The 22,024-nt window shown below is 42.7% G+C and overlaps 1 protein-coding gene across 3 annotated transcripts in view; it reads left to right on the top strand.

Moving 5' to 3' along the window:
* ARHGEF3 (Rho guanine nucleotide exchange factor (GEF) 3) overlaps positions 1-22,024 on the top strand; it is a 363,011-nt gene that overhangs the window by 308,326 nt on the left and 32,661 nt on the right. For 2 of the 3 annotated variants that reach the window (XM_006892215.1, XM_006892216.1), the window contains one exon: positions 13,063-13,170. In XM_006892215.1, the coding sequence (XP_006892277.1) occupies positions 13,063-13,170 (108 nt within the window). Of the gene's footprint in view, positions 1-11,813; positions 11,934-13,062; positions 13,171-22,024 lie in introns of those variants that run through there. The other variant, XM_006892217.1, reaches the window with a different exon arrangement.

A 22,024-nucleotide genomic window follows, 5' to 3' on the forward strand; every position in this document is an offset into this window, starting at 1 on the left:
CCACTGAAATTCACAGAGAGTGATACACAGCACCTACCTGGGTCTCTGATGCTTCCTGCCTCCTTTTCCCTGTGATACGTTCTTCAAACTCACAGGCTTCTGAATTTTAATAGACTGTAGATAATGATACATCTGGTTGCATATTAATTGCCAAGAGTTAGAAATAACACATAATCACTGTGTTTCAAGGTCACAAGCGCTCAGTGTGGGAGAGTTGGTGCTTGTTAGGAGCCTTTGGAAAAATCCATTGTTACTGGGCATTTTTTAATTCCTGCCCTTTAAATAGTGCTGCAGAATGAAAGCTGTATCAACAAATCAAGTCCGTTTTGTGCTCTGCAAATACACACGCAAATAGCATGCACACACACATCCCTCTCCCAAAGCGTAATATTTTTAAGCTATTCGTGTGCTCACTTGGGGTGTCTACAGGCATTCGAAGGGCCACATGAGCCCATGGCCACCCGCATGGATTCCCTCAGTTGTGTGCTTTTGTACCTTATTTACCTGCGTGCCATTCCTCAGTGAGTGGTAAGATGTTAGCTTCAGCTGAAAATAGGGATGTATTGAGAATTTTCCTTCTAGTCTCAGTTCTCCCATTCCCATGTAGCTGGTTGCTTTTTTCCATCTTGAATAATCAGAGCTTCGTGTATTCTGTCCTCAGTTGGGAGCACAACACTCTGAAACATCTGAGCGTGGCATTTCCTTGTTTTCAGTGTAAGCTTGTGCTGTTGAAGATCCACATGGACCAAGCAATGTGAAGGGATAAATCATGTACAAGGAGACAGCTGGGGCCTGCCAGGGAGTGCCCCAGATGTCTTCTATGGTTTTTTTTTAGAGATTGCATCTCTGTAAGACTTATCTGATGAAAATCACTGTCCTTGTCAGATAGAGAAGAGAAGGGGTCCATCTTGTCTTCTGCATCACAGGTACCAGTGCCCTTGGTTAAATGTTGCTGTAGAGTTTACCTAGCAGCCAAATATGGGACCCTTGCTCCTTTGCCTAGTCATTCTGTCAGACGACAGACATAGCTGTCGGCTTTGCTTGTCTAGAATGTGAGAGATTGCCTCCGATTCAGCTGGAACAGTCTGTCCTTCCTTTGGGACAATTAGATTAAGATCTGCATGTCTCTTCTCATCTACAGACTTCTTTTTCTTCTTCTGAAAATTGGAGATAATGCTGAGCTCTAAGGAATGCCACATGGATGGGAGAGCAAGGACATGGCTATGGGGTGATAGTCCTTTCTGGACGTCAAAAGTGACCGTTTATTTTTTGCTGGAGACCGTGTCTTGCATATTGCTATTTGGGTTCGTTGCCTAGAGTTTCTGTCATTGCTTAATCCCAGACTGCACAGGGTTCTGGCAGGACGGGAGACCAGCTTGTCTAACCCATGATTGAGCAGCATGAGGCAGGGTGGATGCAGATTTGAAGATCCATCTCTTGGGAGCTCCTTCCCCAATCTCAGGTCCTTATCTTGGGATTTTATGGCTGACTGTTGGACACAGCCTTGAATCCTGCCAGGCTACTCCCAGTGTTGCTCTCTCCAGCCTGAGCTTGACTAAACAATTGATAATGCTTGCAGGAAGGACAGACAGGAACGTGAAAGCAAACTTTGTGATCTCTCAGCGGCTGGAGGTTTTCATGGTCAGAGGAGCAGTGATGAAATTGTGAAGGTGGCATGGGACTCTGGCTTTGTCCCTGAGGGTGAAATCCAGGGATGGAGAGAATAAAAGGGGACAAGAGAGCTGGTTGGAAAAGAAATTCTACATCTCCTTGGACATTAGAAATAAGGGCACCAGTGCAACAATGAATGAATAAAAACCCAAAATCTCTGTAAATGTTCATGAAAATTAATAAAATTTAATAATTTTTTTAAAAAAAAGAAAAAATAAGGGCACTATTGCCAGCTGCCATTTAAGGTATATTGTTATATACCATTGGGTCAGAACCAACTCATAGCTGACCTTCCAGTGGGTTTTCAGAGACAGTAAATCCCACAGGAGGAGCTTGCCTATCTTTCCCTTCACAGAGCAGCTGGTGGATTCAAATCACATGCTTTTGTGTTTGCAGTGCAACACCTTACCACTAGGCCACCAGAGCTCCCTGTGTAAGGTTTTAATTTTGTCTCTATTGTAGATTTAAGTCCTTTTACACCAGAAAATAGAGACAACTAGACCTTACTTTTTCTTTTCTTTTCTTTTTTTCTTTCTGGAAGACTAGAGAAGAAGGAGAGTCAGGAATCAGTGGAGGAAATGGACTTGCATATCTAGTCAACTTTAATGAAAAACTATATCCTTTGTTATGAAACCAGAAGAACTGAATGGTGCCCGCCTACCATTACTGAATATTTAGGTCAAGAATCCTGATCAAAAAGAGGAAAATAAGGAATAAAAGTTAATATAGAACCCAGATTTGCTGGAACTACTGAGTTCATTTGATCTTTCATTCCTAAAACTACTTCTCTGAGGAAATTAAATTTTGAGCCAAAACCATCCGCTCAAGTCATCTTTGAAATAAAAACCAGTCTCATCTGCTTAGAAAATAATTCGGAATAAGATCTTTACTCTTAGGCCAGTAGGTACATGGTAAATGGAGAAAGGATTGGATCATCCCCACGTCACAGTGAAGAGAACCCAGGTCTAGGGGTTGGTGAAGGTCATCAGATGTTACACACTGGCTGGAAGGGTGGGTTTGTATTTTTTTTTTAAGGTTTTTTAATTGATATTTTAACAAAAGTTTACAGAAAACATGGATTTCCATTTATTCATTGTTGTACATTTTCTTCCCTACCCTCCCCCCGCCCCACAGTTCACTTTTCTCTTCAAAAAGATTCTTTCATTTTAACACAATTTCCTCCATCCCACTCCCCAGTCCACATTGCTACACACCTCTTATTCTGGATTGTTGTCATGCAAATAATACCTAATCATATATTTCTTTTTGATAGTTCTTTCCCTCATCTGTTTCAATGTAGTGTACATTATTTATCCCCGCTTTTCTTAGTTTTCCCCCAACCCCCATGCCAGTCCTGTTTTATAACAGTGACTCTATTCGGTATTTGTCCTTTTGTGACTAAGATACTTCACTCAGCATCATGTCCTCCAGGGTCACCCATTTTGTATAATCTTTTATGAGTTCCTTGTTTTTCAGTGCTTCATCATACCCCATTGTGTGAATATACCACAGCTTCCCTATCCATTTATTTGTTGGTGGACAATTGGGTTGCTTCCATCTCTTTACTTTTGTGAACAATGCAGCAATAAACATGAGTGTGCCTATATCTGTTTGAGTGGCAATTCTGGTTTCTTTAGTGGGTTTGTCTTTCATCTTTAGACACTACAGAGAATTGATAGTTTTGGGGCCAGTGTGATAAGCTCTTTGTCATGTGCTGCAGAGACTTTTGGGATGTTCCAGTGCTCTGAGAGAAGCCCTGCAAGAGACCACTGGAGTCCTGAACCCTGAATCAGCAGAGGAATCTTTATCTTCCTTTCTTGACAACCCAGCCTAAGATCAAGTCAAGGAATTCCTCTTGCAGATTTTTACAAATGCAGAACTTATTTCCCACCCAGAGGTTTCCAAGAAGTCAGTAGGAAATGACTGAGTGTGAAACCCCAAAGCCACAGAAACCTTGTTCCGAGTCCTGTGGCTCTGGCCAGGCCATCACTTCCACCTCTGCATGCTTTGTTGGCATCATCTTGCCAGGGATGTTCAGCTGTGGGCCCATTTTCTGGACAAATCACTTTGAGAATGGAGCAAATCACTTCTGGGGTGTTTTTGCTAAAAATACATATCCAGATTCTAATCATGAGAAAAAAATATCTTCTGAGCCCAGAAGCTGCCCTCCTTAAGGGGAATGGGGACCCAGATCCCGGGACAACCCTCCTATTTTTTCTAGGAGGTCAAACTCTTGAAAGGTCTTAGCTCGGAGCATCTGGCCCTTTCTGCAGCATAGAGTAAAAGCTTTGCCTGGAGTTCAGGTGGCAGTGGTGGAGCCAGAGACTGTGGAGAGAGCAAAATATTTGGCTTCCTCTTTCTCTGCAGTGCCGTGTCCAGGCATGACCAGAATGGGTTGATGGCCTGGCGTTTGCTAAAAGGAACTTATCCCGGGTGTGGGTGTGCATTTCTCCTTGTGCCCCAGGTTAAGTAATAGTAGCATCCTGTGTAAGAGAACTTGAATGTGGTTTTCTACTAAACTCCTATATTTTAGGGCTATTTATTAGCTGTGTCTAATCTTGGGCCAATTTAACCAGTAGCAGACTAATAAAATAACAAGTTTGGGCTCACTGCCAGGACAAATGTTGACTTACCCTTCTAATGTTGACTAAAACTAATAACTTTGAAAGCAATTGAGGAGTGAAACCTTAGCCAAAAATACAGTGTCTGAAACAGTGGTTCTGTTTTCTTTTCCTGGCACTCTGAAAAGTCTGTCTGTAACCTGGGCTGCAGCCACTTCGGCTCTCAGAGGCCCATAGTTTACGGAATTACTTCCCAAGATTCTTCCCCACCCCCCTTTCAACCATAAAGCTTCATTCAGCAAAACTGAATTTTCCCATGTCCTAGCAGTTAAGACTGGTTAGCTTTCCAATGTGGGAGCAAAAAAATATATTTTCAATCTTAATTAACAATGGTATGCCACGAACATGAGCGTTCTCAGAGAGTGTAGTAAAATTAATTGCTTCTCCGGGGTATACTGGATGAAATCCATCTTGCTCACTCCATGCCCCACCTTCTTTTCACTTTGTCATCCAATTTGTACAACTTCGAGAGAGCTGTCGTATTTTGCCTGCATGTGTTTTGGACTTGAAGGAAGCAGAGATGACCAGGAGGACCACGGGAATTAGTACACAGTGTGACTTCTCTCATTCTCTGAGAATGCTTTGACAGGCTCCTGCCCACATTGTCAAATTCCCTTGGACGTCTTCACTTTCCCTGGGTGGCACTTGAGTTTGAGTGTTTGAATATTAACTAAAAGATTAGCAGTTCAAATCTACCCAGAGGAGCCTTAGATCTATTTCTAGAAAATACACTCTTCCAGTCTGAAACACACAGGGTACCATAGGATGGATCTGATTTGATAGCAAGTGATTTGGTTTTGGTTTTATCTCTCTGCCTTACAGACCTAACACAGACCCACTGGGTCTCAGATGCCATGGTTACTGCCTCTGGTAGAGACTGTGAATGTACATATGTGTGTGTAATCATATATACCTCATGTATATGACAGATATACATATATGTGTGTAATCTGTATATAGAGATACAGAGATACACACACATGCACAGAGAGAGATTTTGTTTTTGTATTTTCTGCAGGGTTTCTTTTTGTTCAGGTGGGGTTTTTTTTCTGCAGGGTTTTGTTTTGTTTGGTTTTTTTTTTTCTTTTTCTTTTTTTCTGCAGTTTTAATGTGTTCAGCTTTACCGCTTCAAGAATTGGTTTTTTTCAAGAATTTGTGAATTTACCCAAACTTTCTTGCAACCTCCCCACTATCTGCTTTTTAGCACTTCCATGAGAGAAAACAAGAGTAATTGTTGAAAGTCAGCCATGCAGTCTGACAGCCTGTCCAGTTCAGGGCATGAGGATGAACTAATTCAAGATATTCTATGGTTTTATTTATACAAACTCTACTTATTTTCCACTAAAGCACAAGAAAAGCATTTGTTTTCCTTTTAAAAATGGAAATCAGGGTGGTTTCCTTACAACAGCTGATATGGAGGAGAGTTGGACTGTTTTTCGTCAGAGGAAATCAGATCTTCCTTGGGCACTCTATCCAAGGCTGACTGTTTCATACACCCTGCCTGCATCAGCCTTCTGGTTCCCTCTGGTCAGCTGGGACACATTCTTCTGAAGGATATTAGGTACGACATTTGTCACGAAGTATCTCTTCAAGTTTAAGTATTAGTTACAAAAAGTAGAGTAGTAACTTGACAGTAGAGAAAACTCAGCAAGACTACACATTATCAAAGTGATCAAGGTTAACCCCCAATAATAAGAAACTGTGATACTTTATCTGTACCCATTGATAAAAGTGCGTTGAGGAGAGCATGCATCACTTCTGATGAGAAAGCATCAGAGTCTGCAGAATAGCTCACCTTTATGTGCTCTTCACAGTGTCAAGATAATGAAAGACAAAGACTGAGGAGCTATTAGAACTTGAAAGAAGCTGTTGAGAACAGACATGACAAATAATCATAATACAGGGCCCTGGATTGGATCCTGGAACACAAAAAGTAGGGAAACAGCTGAAGTAAAAAAAAAATCATCATATCATTAGTTACAGTTGTAACTCCTAACCTGTTGCCATCAAATCACTTCTGACTCATGGTGCTGTTAGGTGCCATCGAGTCAGCTCTCCTAGCAACCCTACATTCAACATGTAGAACGAAACCATGCCCGACCCTGTGCCACCCTCACCCTCTCTGCTGTGCTTACTCCATTGCAGTCACGTCAACAGTCCATCTCACTGAGGGTCTCCCTCTCCTGCTGACCCTCCACTTTTCCAAGCATAATGTTCTTTCCCAGGGATTGGCCCCTCCTGGTAACATGTCTAAAATGTGTGAGACAAAGTCTGACCTTCCTCATCATTAAAGAACACTTCAGCACTTCTTCTGAGACAGATTTATTTGATCATTCTTTGGCCCATCGGTGGTATGTTCAGCATTCTTCTTCAACACCACATCCAAGGGGAGCTCTGGTGGCCTAGTGGCAAGAAACTGCACTGCAATCCCAGAGGAACATGGTTCGAATCCATCAGACGCTCTGCCGGAGAAGGAGGCTCAATATCCTCCTGTACCAGTCAGATCTGATTTGACGGTACATGCACACAAAATAAAAAAAAAGAAAAAAAAAAACCAAACACCACATCCATAAGACAGAATCAGATAGCCCCCTATACTTTGCAAAGCTGCAGTGTTTATTGAAGTGGACCAGCACATATTTCTCCGATGGACCCACTGTTGGTTTCATGCCACCAACCTTTCAATTAACAGCCAGTCACCTAACCACTGTGCCATGAGGGCTCCTGAGTCGTGTTCTGCCAACATTCACTTCTTAGTTCTAGTAAATATATCTGGTTATGTAAGATGACAACATTAAGAAAGTGGAGTGAAGGATGTAGAGGAACTCTTTGATTGTTGTACCTGTTCTATAAAGCTAAGCCCCCCCCCTTTTTTTAAAGCAACAATATGCCCATTGAGTGCTTAGATAAGTTCACCTGTTCTTAGAGGGACCTGTGGGAGGGAGGGAAAGCCCAGTGGTGAGTACTGCTGTGGGCTCTGTTCATGGAGATCCTGCTGTCAAGCAGCACTGAGCTCGGTTCTTGCTGTCATTACCTACTGGGCAGAAGAGCATAGCAGAGGGTTGCAGTCCAGTATACACTCCACATTTCCCCTCAGATGAGATGTGCGACCTCCTAAGATTTGCTTATGTTCATTGAGCATTGGCTTATTCATCTGTAAAACAGAGGTAACATCAATGGCGCTCTGAGGATATTCTGAAGATGTTGTGAACAAAGTCGTGGAAAACTCTTAGCCCCGTGCCTGACACAGATTTTAAGTCCCTAAAATAAGATTCATCTACGACTTGATGGCACCGAACAAAATATGCTGTTACTGAATTCTCACTGCGGAATAAAGAGAGGATTATTTCCCCATTTTTCAGTTGGAGAAACTGCATAGTAATTTAGCCAAGATCACACAGATAGCAAGCCCAAGAGTCAGGCTAGCATAAATAGATAACAAGTGGGTAAATGAACCTCCCAGAAAATACAACTCTTTCTCAAATATTGAAGTAAAAGTGTTTTTGTACAGGAGGGAAAATCTGTAGGAATCCTTTGAAAGACAAGAAACAAGGGAGCATTGGTGGCCTAGTGGCAAGAAGCTGCACTGCAGTCTCGAAGGCATGCAGCTCAAATCCACCAGATGCTCCACTGGAGAAGGAGCGGCACTCTCTTCCTGTGCCAGTCGGATCTGATTCAGTGGTACATAACAAGAAAAAGAAGGGGGGGGGGTGAAATCCAAAAAAATTAAAGACAAGATACAGGCAAGTTGTCGGACTCCCTATTACCCAAAAGGGAAGAATGGAGTGATTTGAAACAAAGATTTGGATGTGGTTTGGAAGGGGGGCGGGGGCTTGAGGCATGAATAAAAGAATTGGTCAGGGGATGAAGAAAAGATCCTGAAGGGGTGGAAGGTCTTAACAATAGGAGGTATGGAGGGAAGTGAGAATACAAGAATATCTTATATCTAGACCTAGAGGTTGAAGGGTGAGAATCTTGGGCATGGACTGTAAAATGGTAAAATGATGTGTCTACAGTCTCGTACCCTAAGGAGGGGGTGACAAAGTAGAGAAACAAATAATTTCTACATTTGTTTCACTGGAGAGGTCCAAGGAGCATATGAGTCTGGCAAGGATGGATGGGGGCTCTTAGATGGCACTGCTGTAACAGCGAAGAAAAGTTGTGATTCATGGAAGGCACTTGCGACAAAGCACACGGTGCTTACTGACATAGTGACCAACAGAACAGAGGACTCCCGCCCTTGAGCTCTCTGCTCTCATATGACCCCATTTTCTCCACACATTTCTAAAATGAATGAGAGTTGACCTTCACCATGTTATTCAGTGAGTGTCACCCTGTGGCTGATTTTCTAATGAAACCAACTAACAACCAATAGAATAAACTGACCCGGGGAGTCTGGCAGATGGTCTTACGCCTCTCCATGGCATTACCCATTTTTAAATTTAAATGCTGGCTTTCACTTTCTTAGCCGCATGAACCTTTTCTGATTCCATTTGACTCAATGGCAGGATTCTTCCCCTCCCCTTTTCCATACACTGTCTGCCTCTTTATTATCTTTTTTTTCCCCCCCTAAGACCTTCACCAGCAGCTGATCTTCTGATGCCACCTATCTGCTCCCATTCAGCAGTTGCTGGTATGTTTGCAAAGCAGTTGGTTTTTTTTACATTTTTATTTTATTTTGTTATTTTTGTGTGAGTGTACCGTCAAATCAGATCTGACTGGTACAGGAGGAGATTGTCCCTCCTTCCCCGGCAGAGTATCTGGTGGATTCGAACTGTGTGCCTCTGGGATTGTAGTTGCAGCTCCTTGCCACTAGGCCACCAGAGCTCCCCGCAAAGCAGTTTTATGTTCTTTTTTTTTTCATGTGGGGTGTGTGTGTGTGTGTGTGTGTGTGTGTGCGCACGTGCACATGCATTGTATCCCATAGAGTTGGAACCGACCCATAGCTGACCCTCCAGTGAGTTTTCAGAGGCAGTTATTGCACGTGAGGAGAGTGCCCATCTTTCTCCCACAGAGCAGCTGGTGGCCTCGATCCACTTGCCTTCAGGATTGTAGTACAGCTTCTTGCCACTACTGACACTATGTCTTAGGCAGGACTGGATGTTATGCTCCTCTCTCCTATTGCTGTCGAGTTGGTTCGGATTGATAGTGAGCCTGTAAAACAGAGTAGAATTGTCCCATAGAGTTTCCAAAGTCTAAATCTTTACAGATGCAGATTGCCTTATACTGGGCCCATGGAGCCCTTGATGGTTGTAACCACCAAGGTTTGGGTTAGGGGCTAAGCACTTTGCCCATGCATCATCAAGTCTTCTTCAAGCACAAGATATTCTAAACTTCTGAATCAGTCCCTTTATGGAAACAATATGATTTCTGTGACTACTGTGACCTCATCCTCTTCTCTCTCCTCCTCCTCCTCTTCAGGCTTTTTGCCCTTCCCCAGCCTCAGAGTAGGTGAAAAGAAAACACTGGACAGCAAATTGTATATACATAAAAGAACTTACTATGCTTCTTATAGGGCATCATCTCTTTTCTTGCTTTCAGCAACTACAATTGTAATTAAATTTTTAAATTGGGATAAAATTATATATAATAAAATATCTGCCATTTCAACATTTTTATGTGTGCAATTCAGTGGCATTACATACATCCACTATGTTGTATCATAAAATCAATAAATGATAAAAATCTTAATCACATTAGAGTCAGGAATTAGACAAGAATACCTTTCTATGGACACTATGTAAAATGGTCCTAGTGCAATATGGGAAGAAAAACAAAAAGGCTGTACCAAGCCTGGCAAAGATGAAATAAAACTATTCTTCCTTCCTTTTTTTTTAAAATAAAATCCTTCCTATAGAATGTTCAATTCTTTTTTCTTTTATTATTACTGACATGCCTTTAGTGAGATGCACTCTTGCACTAGTTGCACTTGAAATAGAACCCCATGTTCCTGAGTTTAGCATTGACTTTGCCCAACTTTATCTGACCTCTGAGTTACTGGCTTAGGAATGTTTTCCATAGGTTTCTATCATCTCTGTGCAAAGCGTGAAAACATCACCGATAGTGCCTTTGCCAGCTCTCAGGATTCCTTAAAGAGAACACCATAACTTGTACTTGACCTACGTGGTCAAGCCTAAAATTTCCCTTATAGATTCATTCTGGTTCTGAAAATACACCTGCCTGCAGTGCTGGATCATAGCACCGAGTCACATAGCAGCAGATTCTGATTCCGTTGCATGCTACGTGGAAGTGTCACATTGCCAGAGAGCATCTTCGTCACTATTTCTGAACAGGCAATGCCTTAAAATAATTCATTTCATAATGCTGTCTTGTATCAGCTAAAGGGCTGCATGAGGGGCTGGCATGTGCATTGTCCCTAATTTTGTACTGGTGCAGAAAATGCCAGTCCGACTGGGTCATGTACAGTAGGCAGCAAAGTCAGCAGAAACTCAGAAAAGATGACACAGCAAGTAGAACAGAGCTGAATCTCCCCTCATCCTCCCAAGCGTAGTGTGCTCCCTACGCCTTCCTACAGTCAGAGAACCTGATAGGCATTTGCTCTGCAGCCTCGCTGTTCTGAATCAGAATCTGTGACCCACCAGCTTTATCATTAAAATACAAGGCCCAGGAATCAAAAGGCCCTGAGGTGTGTGCAGGGTTGTCTGGGCCCTGATCCCACTGTGCAAGGAATCCCCTGGCTCCTCACTTGCTGCAGTGCAGTTTATGTCACCAAAGGAATGTTATCACAAATCACAGCCCTGACATTTCCAGCCCAATGCAAGAGCCATGTAAAAAATTCAGGGGATGTTCAAGAGGCTGGCGTGTGTGTGTGTGTGTGTGTGTGTGTGTGTGTGTGTGTGTGTGTGTTCGGTATGCCAGCTGCAGAGCTGTGACGTAAACCTTTTTTGGGAACTTCTGCTTTGGGCACAGATGCTGGGGAGCTAAGCACTGGTCAGGGAGCATCCTGAAGGGTACAGTTACCTGCAGGCAGAACAGCTGCCAGGTTCTCTCTTCAGCACTTAAAGAATTGTAACGCAACGCCTCTCACATTGGGAGATTCACCCTCTGCACTCTGGATCCTAGCTTTTGTCGTATTTGGAGAGTTTTGACTGTTTGCTCAGCCCAGCATGCCAGAAAATAGGAAAGGTGCCCCACGGCCTGGATTCATTCTTCATCTTAGGAGAGCATTTTACTCTCTGAGAAATCCAAAAGGCACTTCAGCCATGCTGTAGAAGTATGTTGATTTTTTTTTAAGTGTTTTTATTTTTCCGGTTTAAAAGCCAAAACGGTTGGAAGTAGTAAATTTTAAAGAAAGCTTTTTGATGCCTAAGGCTGGCAAGGGCATGGTATGACACGTGGATTTCTCAGCAGGATTCCAAATTCAGGAGCGATTTTATTCACGTCCTTACTATGTCCAGTCTACCCTGCATGGATTTCTTGGAGAATCTGAAGTTCTGGGTTAACCTGCAAAGCTTTGACAGCAGTGGCTGAGAAAGAATGATGAGCATCTTGACACTTCCTCTGGAAATGATTGAGGTTTGCCACCATAAGTGGCAAGTGTGGCTTTTCCCATCAAAATTTGGAATCTTCATGTGCTGTCCGGGGTCGTCTTCAGGTCACATGGAGCTTAGGAGGACAAGGGTAACTGTTCTTTTTGTCTCTGTAAATGTTTTGCCTGTCATCCCCCACTTCCCTACAGCCTGCTGTTGTTATTTATGTAATTCTTGTCTGCAAAGCCGTTTTGGGGTAGAGGGGTGAGGGGGCAGCACGTGTGTGCCTTCTCAACTCACCAGCTGGTTTGGGGGTGACTTTCAGGTTTGTAAAGAATATATTTTTAAAGAGTCTATGTCTTATTTCCTTATTTCATTGTTGTTTTCCTGTCTGCATGTGTAACACATTTAGATATATTTGCATGAACAATATATTAATATCTGTCATACTGTATAACATAGGATAAGCTAGAGAGCATTATGCTGAGTGAACTAACTCAGGTGCCTAAGAATAAATATTGTATGAGACCATTATTGTAAAAACAGAAGGATAAACCAGTAAGATGTGTATAGATATACAAAGAATACTTCATGCAGAGGTGACTTTGAAAACTTCTGTGTGCCGTGTGGGTGCCCCACAGGAGGGTTTTCTCTTTGAAAGTTTTCTTAGGCTGTCTGGTGGTTATTTATAAATATGCCATGTGTGTTTCAAATAGATCCTAGATATAAAACTCTCTCCTCAAGAGCCCAGTAATAGAACTTTTTAAAATGTCATTTTTAGTTTGTTTAACTATAAAAGACCAATAGTCTCTGTACTGTAGGAAAGTTATTGCATAAAAGGAATTCCGAGAAGCCACTTCAGGCCAGACAGAGGAAAGGTTTTTCAAAAGATCAGCAAATCTAGAAGCATCAGAAGGTGACTGTCTCACAAGGTCATTGTCTGAGATATCAGAGATGGCCTTTCTCTGAAGAACAGGAGCAGGGAGAATAATTCTACTAAGTGGAAGTCTCTGAATTGAAAACTGGTGTTGGAGTCGGGGACACAGACCGCATCTGCATCGGCTCAGAAGCTGCCTGCATTAACATCTCAGTGCTATTTTTCCTCCTTGGCTCCTAAGTCAGCTCGTATCTTCACAGCTGAGTGAGATGGGCACTGTTTATTTTCCACAGATCTGTGTGTAGCCAGCAGCTGCTGGAGCGGCAAACAATTGTGTGGTGGGATGAAGTCTTTGTAATTGACCTTGACATTTTCCCTTCCTTTTTCTTTTTTCACCTTGCAGGAGCCTAGTAATAAACGGGTCAAACCCCTTTCCCGGGTCACATCACTAGCAAATCTCATCCCACCTGTGAAGGCCACTCCGTTAAAGCGCTTCAGCCAAACCCTGCAGGTAAGAAGACCCCGCTGCTTTCCCTGTTTGCAGAAAGCCCAAGATGTGCAGGAGTGCACCCTGGTTCTACCCAGAACTTCCCCTGGCTTCACATTGACCTGAATCCATGTTTGTTCCAATGGAAAAAAGTGAGGGTATTGGAAGGAAGACAGACTCAAAATCTGTGGCCAGAATCTTCCAAGGAACACCTCAAGATTGAGGCTTTTTCTCACAATTGAATTGCAGAGTTGGGTACCATATCCAGACATGCTATCATATGCTTCATCCTTGCGGGGCGGGGGGAGGGAGGAACCTCTGGAACCCTAGGGAAGCTCCAAAGGTAACGAGTTGGAGGGCAGCCATGCCCACTGGCTTAGACAAGGGTCAGCAAACTGTGCCATGTGGGAAAAAGCCACCCATCACCAATTTTTCATGGTCCATAAATTGAGAATGGTTTTAATATTTTTTTTTTAAATCAGAGGAAGAATATAAAAGAAAGTTTTATTGGAGCACAGCCACACTGATCTGTCTGTCCCTGGCCACTACAATGGCAGAACTAAATAGTTGTGACTGAGACCACCCCCCACCCCAAACCAGCAATATGACTATCTGATCCTCAATTTTAAGCTTCTTGGATAAATTGAGCATGATGCTATCAGCTCCTTCATAGAATTATTGTACACATTTATAAGACAGGGAATTTAAGGGGGAATTCTGGTAATGTAGTCTATAGGAAGTTGGACTGCTAATGCAAAGCCCACATCTCCGTGGCAGTTCAAATCCTTTAGTGGGTGTGTGGGAGAAAGATGGGCTGTCTCCTATGTGATGTCCAGACTCTAGAACCCAATGGGTGGTCAGTCATCTATGAGGCAGTTCCAGCCTGACGGCAATGAGGTGGGGGGTTTTAGTATACCGAGTTCCTAAGGTTTCTTTAATATAGCTCTTAGCAGCACAGCAGGTATGCATTTGTTTAACTGGCAATTTGAACCCACCTTCTGTTGATCCATTCCCACATTATTGTTATGTGCAGTTGAGTCAGAACCGACTCATATCTGGCCCTCCAGTGGCTTTTCAGAGGCAGTTAATAATCCTATGGGAAGAGATTGTTCATCCTTCTGTGGAGCAGCTAGAAGATAGGAACCAAGTGCCTCTGGGATTGCAGCGCAGTTCTTACCAGTAGGCTACCAGAGTTCTTTCTTACAATATTACAGCCTAGGAAACCCTGTCCAGAAGTTCTGCTCTGTCACGTGGGCCAGAGAGACTCAAGAGCCCAGCGACATGACTACAGTGTAGTGTTTTGGCCCCAAACTCATCAATCATATATTTACTAACTAGTGAGCTTTAGATACTCTAAAAATATTTGGTTATCAAGTTGTAGTTGTTCTTAAACTCCTTTTATCTTTAACTCTTTTAACGCATTATTGTGTTTTTTTTTTTAAAAAAGAAAGAAAAGCTTTAAAAATGCTTTATAAGTCTACTGTGGACTAATAGAGAACTATTCAGAAGTATTTCTGAAAAGGGCATGAATGTTTGTGGCTCTCCTTTATTTATATCTAAGACTGATAATATTCCAGATCATCGCCTAATTTTTTTAAAAAGCCTAATTTTATATACGCTATTAGCTTCTCCTAAGTCACAGATGCATGAAAAGGATTATTTGACTTATTTTAAAGTGAGAATCAACATCTGTCCAAGGGATTGGATTCCATTTGATAACTTTAAAAATTCTTTTTAAAAAAACCCCCACAGAAGTCAGACATGAAAAATCCCCTTTGCTTAGTGAAATTACTCTCTTGCGTCTTCCATCTTTCCTGTGCTCTGCGTACTTTTGATCAGCGATACTTTCACATGTGGTTTCCAAGTGTCTGAGTCACCTTGTGCTGCTGTAACAAAAATGCCTTCTTTGGGAAGCTTTAACAAACAAAAATCTCTTTTCTCACTGTTTAGAAAGAAAGAAGTCCAAATTGAGGGTGCTGGCACTAGGGAAAGGCTAGGTTAGCTTAAATATACCCTATGCTAATCTTCCCTCATCATCATTATGTCCATGGCAACCTCTTCTTCGGTGAGATTATAACCGTAGGTCTAGAGATTAGGATTGACAACACATATTTTGTGGGGTGATATTCAGTCCATAACCCTAAGTCTTTAGGAAAGTTGTGTACTGGAATCCCAACTCGTGCCCCAACCTATGAAAATCCATTTGGCTACTATGCATACTTTCTTACAGCCCATGCTGTTCTCAACACTTTCCTATAGACGCTGTCCCCTGTCGTGGCCATTCCTCTGTTAACTCTTGTCAACATTTTTCTTTTGTTGAGTGTCTCATCACCTACTTAACTATATAGAGGGTTTGGCTCTGTTTCTCTCTGTGCCTCTGGGCCCGTGGATGTCCCCTGATCCCCTCTGTGGGAGAATGGACAAGAAAGTAAATAAGGCCATCTGGAAGAAGCAGATGAAGGGCTTTGAAGCTAGTGAAGAAAAATGTGTTTACCTCTCTGCCTCATGACCAGCGCCTCTGCGCTCTGGATAAGTTCACTGCTGGCTTCCCCTGAAAGATTCATCACTACCCCAGCCCTGCACATCTGGTCTCGCACTGAGTTCTGTGTTTTGAAAATCCTGGATCCTATCTATTGCATTTCACCCTTTCCTCCGCATCCCAGTGGCTGCGGCTCACGTTCACTCGGTAGTTCTTTTCTGTCTTGGTGAGGAAGCATCCATGTCACCAGCCATCTTTTCCCATTGTTTCTGAACTCTATCATCATCTGCCCCGGTCAGGTATCTACCTTCTACTTCAGGAAGACCCTCCTCATCAGGAGCCAAGATCATTGTCTTGCTCACTGTTGCTTACCCTTTAGGTAGAATGACTGCCTGGTAGAGTCTCTGGGTACACAAGGATTGGTTAGTTGGTTGGTTGGTTGGTTGGTTGATTGATTTTTAAAATGAGCTTACACTTAAAAATGAATAGTCCAGGGTATCTGGCTTCTCTGAAGGAATCAGACAGCCTGGCCCTGTGTTCCTGCACGACAGTCATGAGCTGTATGGGAGGAGTACCACACACAGCCACAGTCTGTTGTCCTGAAATGCCTGGCCACTTGGCTCACTGTCATTGCCTGTCTGTCTATACCTGAACTTTTTACATCTGTGTCCTGGAGTCTGGGGAAAGAACTTGCCCAAGCCTGAGCCTCCCATCATAGCTCGTCTCAGATTGCATGCTTCTTTATGATTGAAAACCAGGATTCTCCATTGTCACGCCTTCAAAATATTGTCTTTGGCTTTTTAACCTTTCAGTCACCTTTGAGTGATTCCCACAGCCCCAGGAGTGTCAAAGCAGAGCTGTGCCTCACAGGGTTTCAGTGGCTGATTTTTCAGACATGGGTCCCTGGGCCTTTCTCCCAAAGTGCCTTTGGGTGATTCGAAGCCCTTACCTTTCGGTAAGCACCTGAAGACATTAGCATTTGCATCAACTAGTGCCTCCTTTGAGTTTGGCTTCTTAGGCAACATTTATTTACTTTTCTTCTGTTTCTGGGAACCCTGCATGGGGGACATTGCAGGAAACATTTAATCACCTTGGAAATTTGTACTGACCTAGAGAACTGAGACAGAAAAAAAAAGTGATGTCTGAAATCCTGCAGTGTGAAGCCAAGCAAGGATGAGAGAACTGGACCCGAGGGAGAGTTCTGACATGTGGAAATTGATTTCTTAAATCTCAAAGTTGTTTGTATGAGGGTTTTTGCCAATTTGTTCCATTTAATTCTTTCAAATATGATAAATAGTAACTCCAGGCCTCATTTATTGGAAGGAAACAATCTGTAAGAAACAGAGCAAGTATTCATACTAGTTGTACATATAGACCAGAGAGAACTTGAGCAGTGTGCTTCTGTTTTGAGTGCTTCCTTGGGGAGCCAGTTAATGGAAAGATGCCCCTGAGAGTCTGTGCAACATTAAGCCGCCATGTTTGCAGGGTAATGAGGAAAGCTGGAGAAAGCTTCTCCCGTACCTCCCTGGAGCTCACCTTGGGGTATGTGATGCAAGCTCTGGGGAATCCATTCTAATCCCAGCAACCCAGTCAATTGCCTTATGATGTTACTGCTTCCCTCACCAACCGGAAGGACACAGGGTACAGATGTAGTGCCCCAAGGATGCTTAGTGATCTAACTCCACATACATTGTTGCCTATGTTGTCTTTGTTGCTCTTGTTACATTGCTGCTGCTTATGTTGTTGTTGCCGTTAGATTGGCTCAGACTCTTAGCGACCCTGTGGGCCCTTAGTATAACACAGCCCAGTCCTGCACCATCTTCCTATTCTCTGAGTCTTTTGTTGGCAGCCTCTGGGCCAGCCCATCTCATTCAGGGTCTGCCTCTCCTTCATGGACTTTCACCTTTACAGCATGATGTCTGTCTCCAAGGTGTATGAGACAACCTCTAGAATTCTGGCTAGACTTCTAAGACACATTTGTCAGTTCTTTTGGCAGTCCATGGTATATCCAATATTCTTCAAAAATGAAGCAAATGAGATTTGCCTAAAGTGGTATTGGTTTCAGTTCCTAAGTGCGTGGGAGTAGGAGGTGGAAGAAAGAACAAGTAGATGGGCCGCCCAGACCTCTGAGAGCCATTCATTCCTTGTCCACGTTCATCAATCATTTATGTCTTTTCTACTTCCCAAAATAACTCCAGGCTGTAATAGAACAGTTTGATTTTCTGTCACAGTATTCCTCTTTCCTGGCTCCTGACATCTTAGAGACACAACACTTAACACCTATAGATATCCAATTCTATCTCTCAGGTTGAGTTTTCTTTGATTGTCGGAAAAGAGGTAACTTAGGCCTAAACATGATGCTTTGATCAATACTGGAACACTTAGCAGTCCTTTCCCTGGCTGCTCGGGCGGATACAGGGGAGCTGTGGGCTGGCAGCCACTTCCACAGAGGTTAAAAGCCCAGTCATAAGTTTGAGAGCCCTTGCACAGCAGTTCAGCAAGACACTGCAGGATTTGTTCTCTCTTCCCTCCCCTGTGCCCTATGTCGGCTGGGGGCTCGGGCCTCAGCACAAAAGCCATGTTTGTGGAAGTTGGGGGGACACCCCACTGCAGGGTGTTCTGTCTGCTCCTGACTGGGGAGGTGAGCACTCCTGGTAGACTGAGCCCAGATGTCTGCCTCCCTCAAGACCTATAAATCTGCTCTCTGGCTGCCTGAAAGGGAAATCTGGCTGACTTGAAAGGGGCCACATGCACTCCTGTGGTGTGGAGTGAGGAAGGAGCACTTTCCTTGGCCAGTCACTCTGAGCCCTGCTCACTCACACATGTACACGGCTGCTGGACTCATTTGAGCTGCGGCCAGTCTAACTGTGGACTCTTGTGGTCATTGCCCTGTGCCGTGGCCCTTTATTCTCTGTCAAATGTAAATTAATTCTGTTTTGTAAGTTCCAACAGCATGCTACATCAAGGAGGAAAGTGAAGCACATTAAGCAGAGGGAAATAAACCACAAAGGGAGAAATATTGTATGGTCTCACTTACATCAAATGTCTCACCCAAGCAAATGCATAGAGACCAAAGTTTATGAGTGGTTTTTGAGGGTCAGGCCATGCACAGGGGAGAGAGGAACAGGGATGTAGTCCTTACAGGGCAATGCATTTCTGTGAAGGGTAAGAAAAATTTGGGAATGGATGATGGTGACAATTGCTCAAGATGAAGAATATGGTGTCTATACTTGGGTCATATATGTAAAAACATTTGAATTGGAAAAAATCTATTAAAGAAAACTTTACCATTTCTATTATAAAAGTATATGTTCATTATGGAAAAATACAAAGAGAGAAAGAGAGAGAAGAGCACATGTAATCTTCCACTCTTAAACTGTCCCTGTTCCTATTTTAATAATTGCCTCCCAGTGTTTATTCTGCGCGTAGGTACATAACTCCCTCAATGGGAATCTGGGCTTGCCCGCATTCTTTCCAGCCTTATCTTGGTCTATGTGGTCTACTGGCTTTTGGGTCAAAGCCCAAGCACTGTGGACCCATCATTTTTTCTTGCTCTTTATCACTCACAGCCTCACCTATTTCCAGGCCGTAGTGAGTTGCATGAAAGTTCATCATTGTTAAAGGCTCTTGTATAAACTATATCCCAGTTACTCTTAAAACAATGCAATCTCGTAGATGAAGTATGTCTCATTCTAGAATGCTGATGTGATTGTGCTCTATCCAACCCCTGTTAATGGACGTGCAGCCTGTTGGTATTTTAATATTGTTGAAAGTGTTTTGAAGGCCTTTGGTCAGCGTTTTAAAGAACCTCCTATTGCTGTCTTTTAAATGAAAAAGAAGGGAATATAGAAAAGGAAGTAAAGTCTAAACCAGTTGCCACCTAATCTGCTCTGGCTCCACTTCTAATCTGTAAAGACCATACCTATGAAAAGTTTAGCAGGTGCTTCCTTCCTAGGGTTTTGAAGAATGTGACATTTTAGAAGCAGATAAAGGAAGTAAAAGGTGTAATTGAGCTCCCCCCAGCCCCAGCACACACACACTCCCACCACCAAAAGACTTACTATTAACATTTTGCTATACCTCCAAGTAGTCCTTTTTTTTAAAAAAAAGAAATTATATGCCTATCTGCATTTTTTTTTCTAACAAAATCACAGTCATACTTTGTCTTCTACTTTTTTAACTTGCCTTTATCGTCATACTGTACAATGATCAGACAGCAAGAGAATAATTTTTCATGTCATTAAATATTTTCTATGGATATCATTTAGTTTTTATTCATTGTTGCACATTGTCTTGTTCCCCGCAGCCCACCCCACAGTGCACTCCTTGTTCCAGATTGTTGTCAGACATTTAATGCCTAATCATAAATTCCTTTCAGACAGTTCTTCCCCTCATCTGTTCTAATGCAGTGTTCATTATCTATCCACTCTTTTCCCATTCTTTCCTCAGTACCCCTCCATGTCTGTCTTATTTTATAACAGTGTTATTATGCAGTATTTATCCTTTTGTGAGAGAGAGAGATTTCACTCAACATAATGTCCTTCAGGGCCCCCCCCCCAATTGTGTAATGTTTTACGAGTTCATTATTTTTCATTTCTGGGTAATATTCTATTTTTAATGGCTTTATATAGAATTTCATAGCCTGGACAGATCAGTTTAGATAACTACTCTCTTATTGTTGAACATATAAGCTGTTGACAGTTTTCCACTGTTACTGATAATACTCCTTTTACCATCCTGATCGCAAATGTTTTTTGTTTGTTCTCTCCTTCAGTTGTATTCCCAGATATTGAGTTCTGGTCAAATGGTTGGAGCACTTTAAACATTTTCTAGCTAGAAGTATGAACCTTGTCTGGATATGTGCCTATTTGGGATAGAATTGCTTCTCTAGATGCAATTCTCACATCTTAAATCTAGACGCAAAATCACATCTTATCAAAAAGAACCAGTCCCTTGAGATGGACATCATTCTTGGTAAAGTAGAGGGTCTGTGGAAAAAGAGGACCCTCAATGAGATGGCTTGACACAGGGGCTCCGACAATAGGTTCAGACGTAACAGCGATCGTAAGGATGGCACGAAACTGGGCAGTTTTTTTTTCTGTTGACTGTAAGGTTGCTGGGAGTTGGAGCCAGTTTGAAATCTAACAACAGCAGCAATTCCATCTCTCTCTTCTTCTGCCCCAGTTTTTCCATTGGCTGTCACAGATGCATGAGATAGCTCTTCCCAGGGGTCCCTCGATTTAGTTGTGTGGATTCTTATTTTAAAAAACGTCTTTTTATCTCCAGTGCCTAACACAACACAGTACTTAGGATGTGCTAAAAAAACTGGTAGTTACAAGTATAATTGTTCCTTCTATAAAGGGTAGCCATGGTTGCTCCTTACGCAAGCTTTCTGCACTGACCATGGTCACGTGCCTGGTGAGGATCCTTTCCTTCTCCTTTACCTAAGCTATTATACTTTAGAAAATGAGATTTCCCCACCCCCACCCCCCACTCAACCATCCAGGGGGATGGTTGTGGATAAAAAAGAATTCATGGTAACCACAGGCTCCAATTGTGCCATTCACCTAGAAATTAATTCATGTAACCGAGATATCACAAATATATTATGGATTAGTGTTCTCCATTAATGATAGTCTTCTATTTGTTGTGTTGTTTGTTATTCTCAGGTTTGAGGGAGATGTAGTCAGTGCCACAAAGGAAGCAGAACGCCGGCTCTCCCAAAGTGTGAAATCTACATGATAAAAACTAAGCTACATTATAAAAGTTTAAAAAGTCAAGTTCAAAACCATGGTATCCCAATTAATAATACTTACCCATGTTAACGTATGCATAAACTCACTCGAGCTCATTGCCACTGAATCTGAATTGACTCATAGCTGACTTTCCAGCAGGTTTATGGAGGCCGTAAATAGCATGGGAAGAGACTGCTCATCCTTCTCGATTGGAACTCCTGGATTCAGATCACTAGAGAAAGTGTCACCTTTGGGCTAACAGTGTACCTCTCTACAGTCCATCACCAGCTCTACACCACTAGAGCTTAAAAAAGTTAAGAGTGGGGATGGATAATGGGAGTGGACAAGGACAGTGAAAATAGTAACAGAGCTTGAAGAATATAACCTGTTGCACTGAGTTGTGCATGTAGAAATGGTGTCTCTTTGGCTGAGTGTACTTTCCTCAAAATGAAAGTTTATTAAAAGGGTGGAAGGAGTTGCTGTGTAGCTCAAATGGCTAACCCCAAAATTGACAGTTTGAATCCACAAGAGGAACCTAGGAAGAAAGTCCTGGTGCTCTGCACCCCAGTGATCAGCCATTGACAGCTCCGTGGCACCCAATTCTACTCTCACATACGTGGGGTGGCCAGAAGGCTGTGCCAACTCAATGGAAGCTCATAGATGG

This window comes from Elephantulus edwardii, unplaced genomic scaffold, assembly GCF_000299155.1.
Source record: "Elephantulus edwardii isolate Elephantulus edwardi_28Jun2011 unplaced genomic scaffold, EleEdw1.0 scaffold00113, whole genome shotgun sequence".
Taxonomy (NCBI): Eukaryota; Metazoa; Chordata; class Mammalia; order Macroscelidea; family Macroscelididae; genus Elephantulus; species Elephantulus edwardii.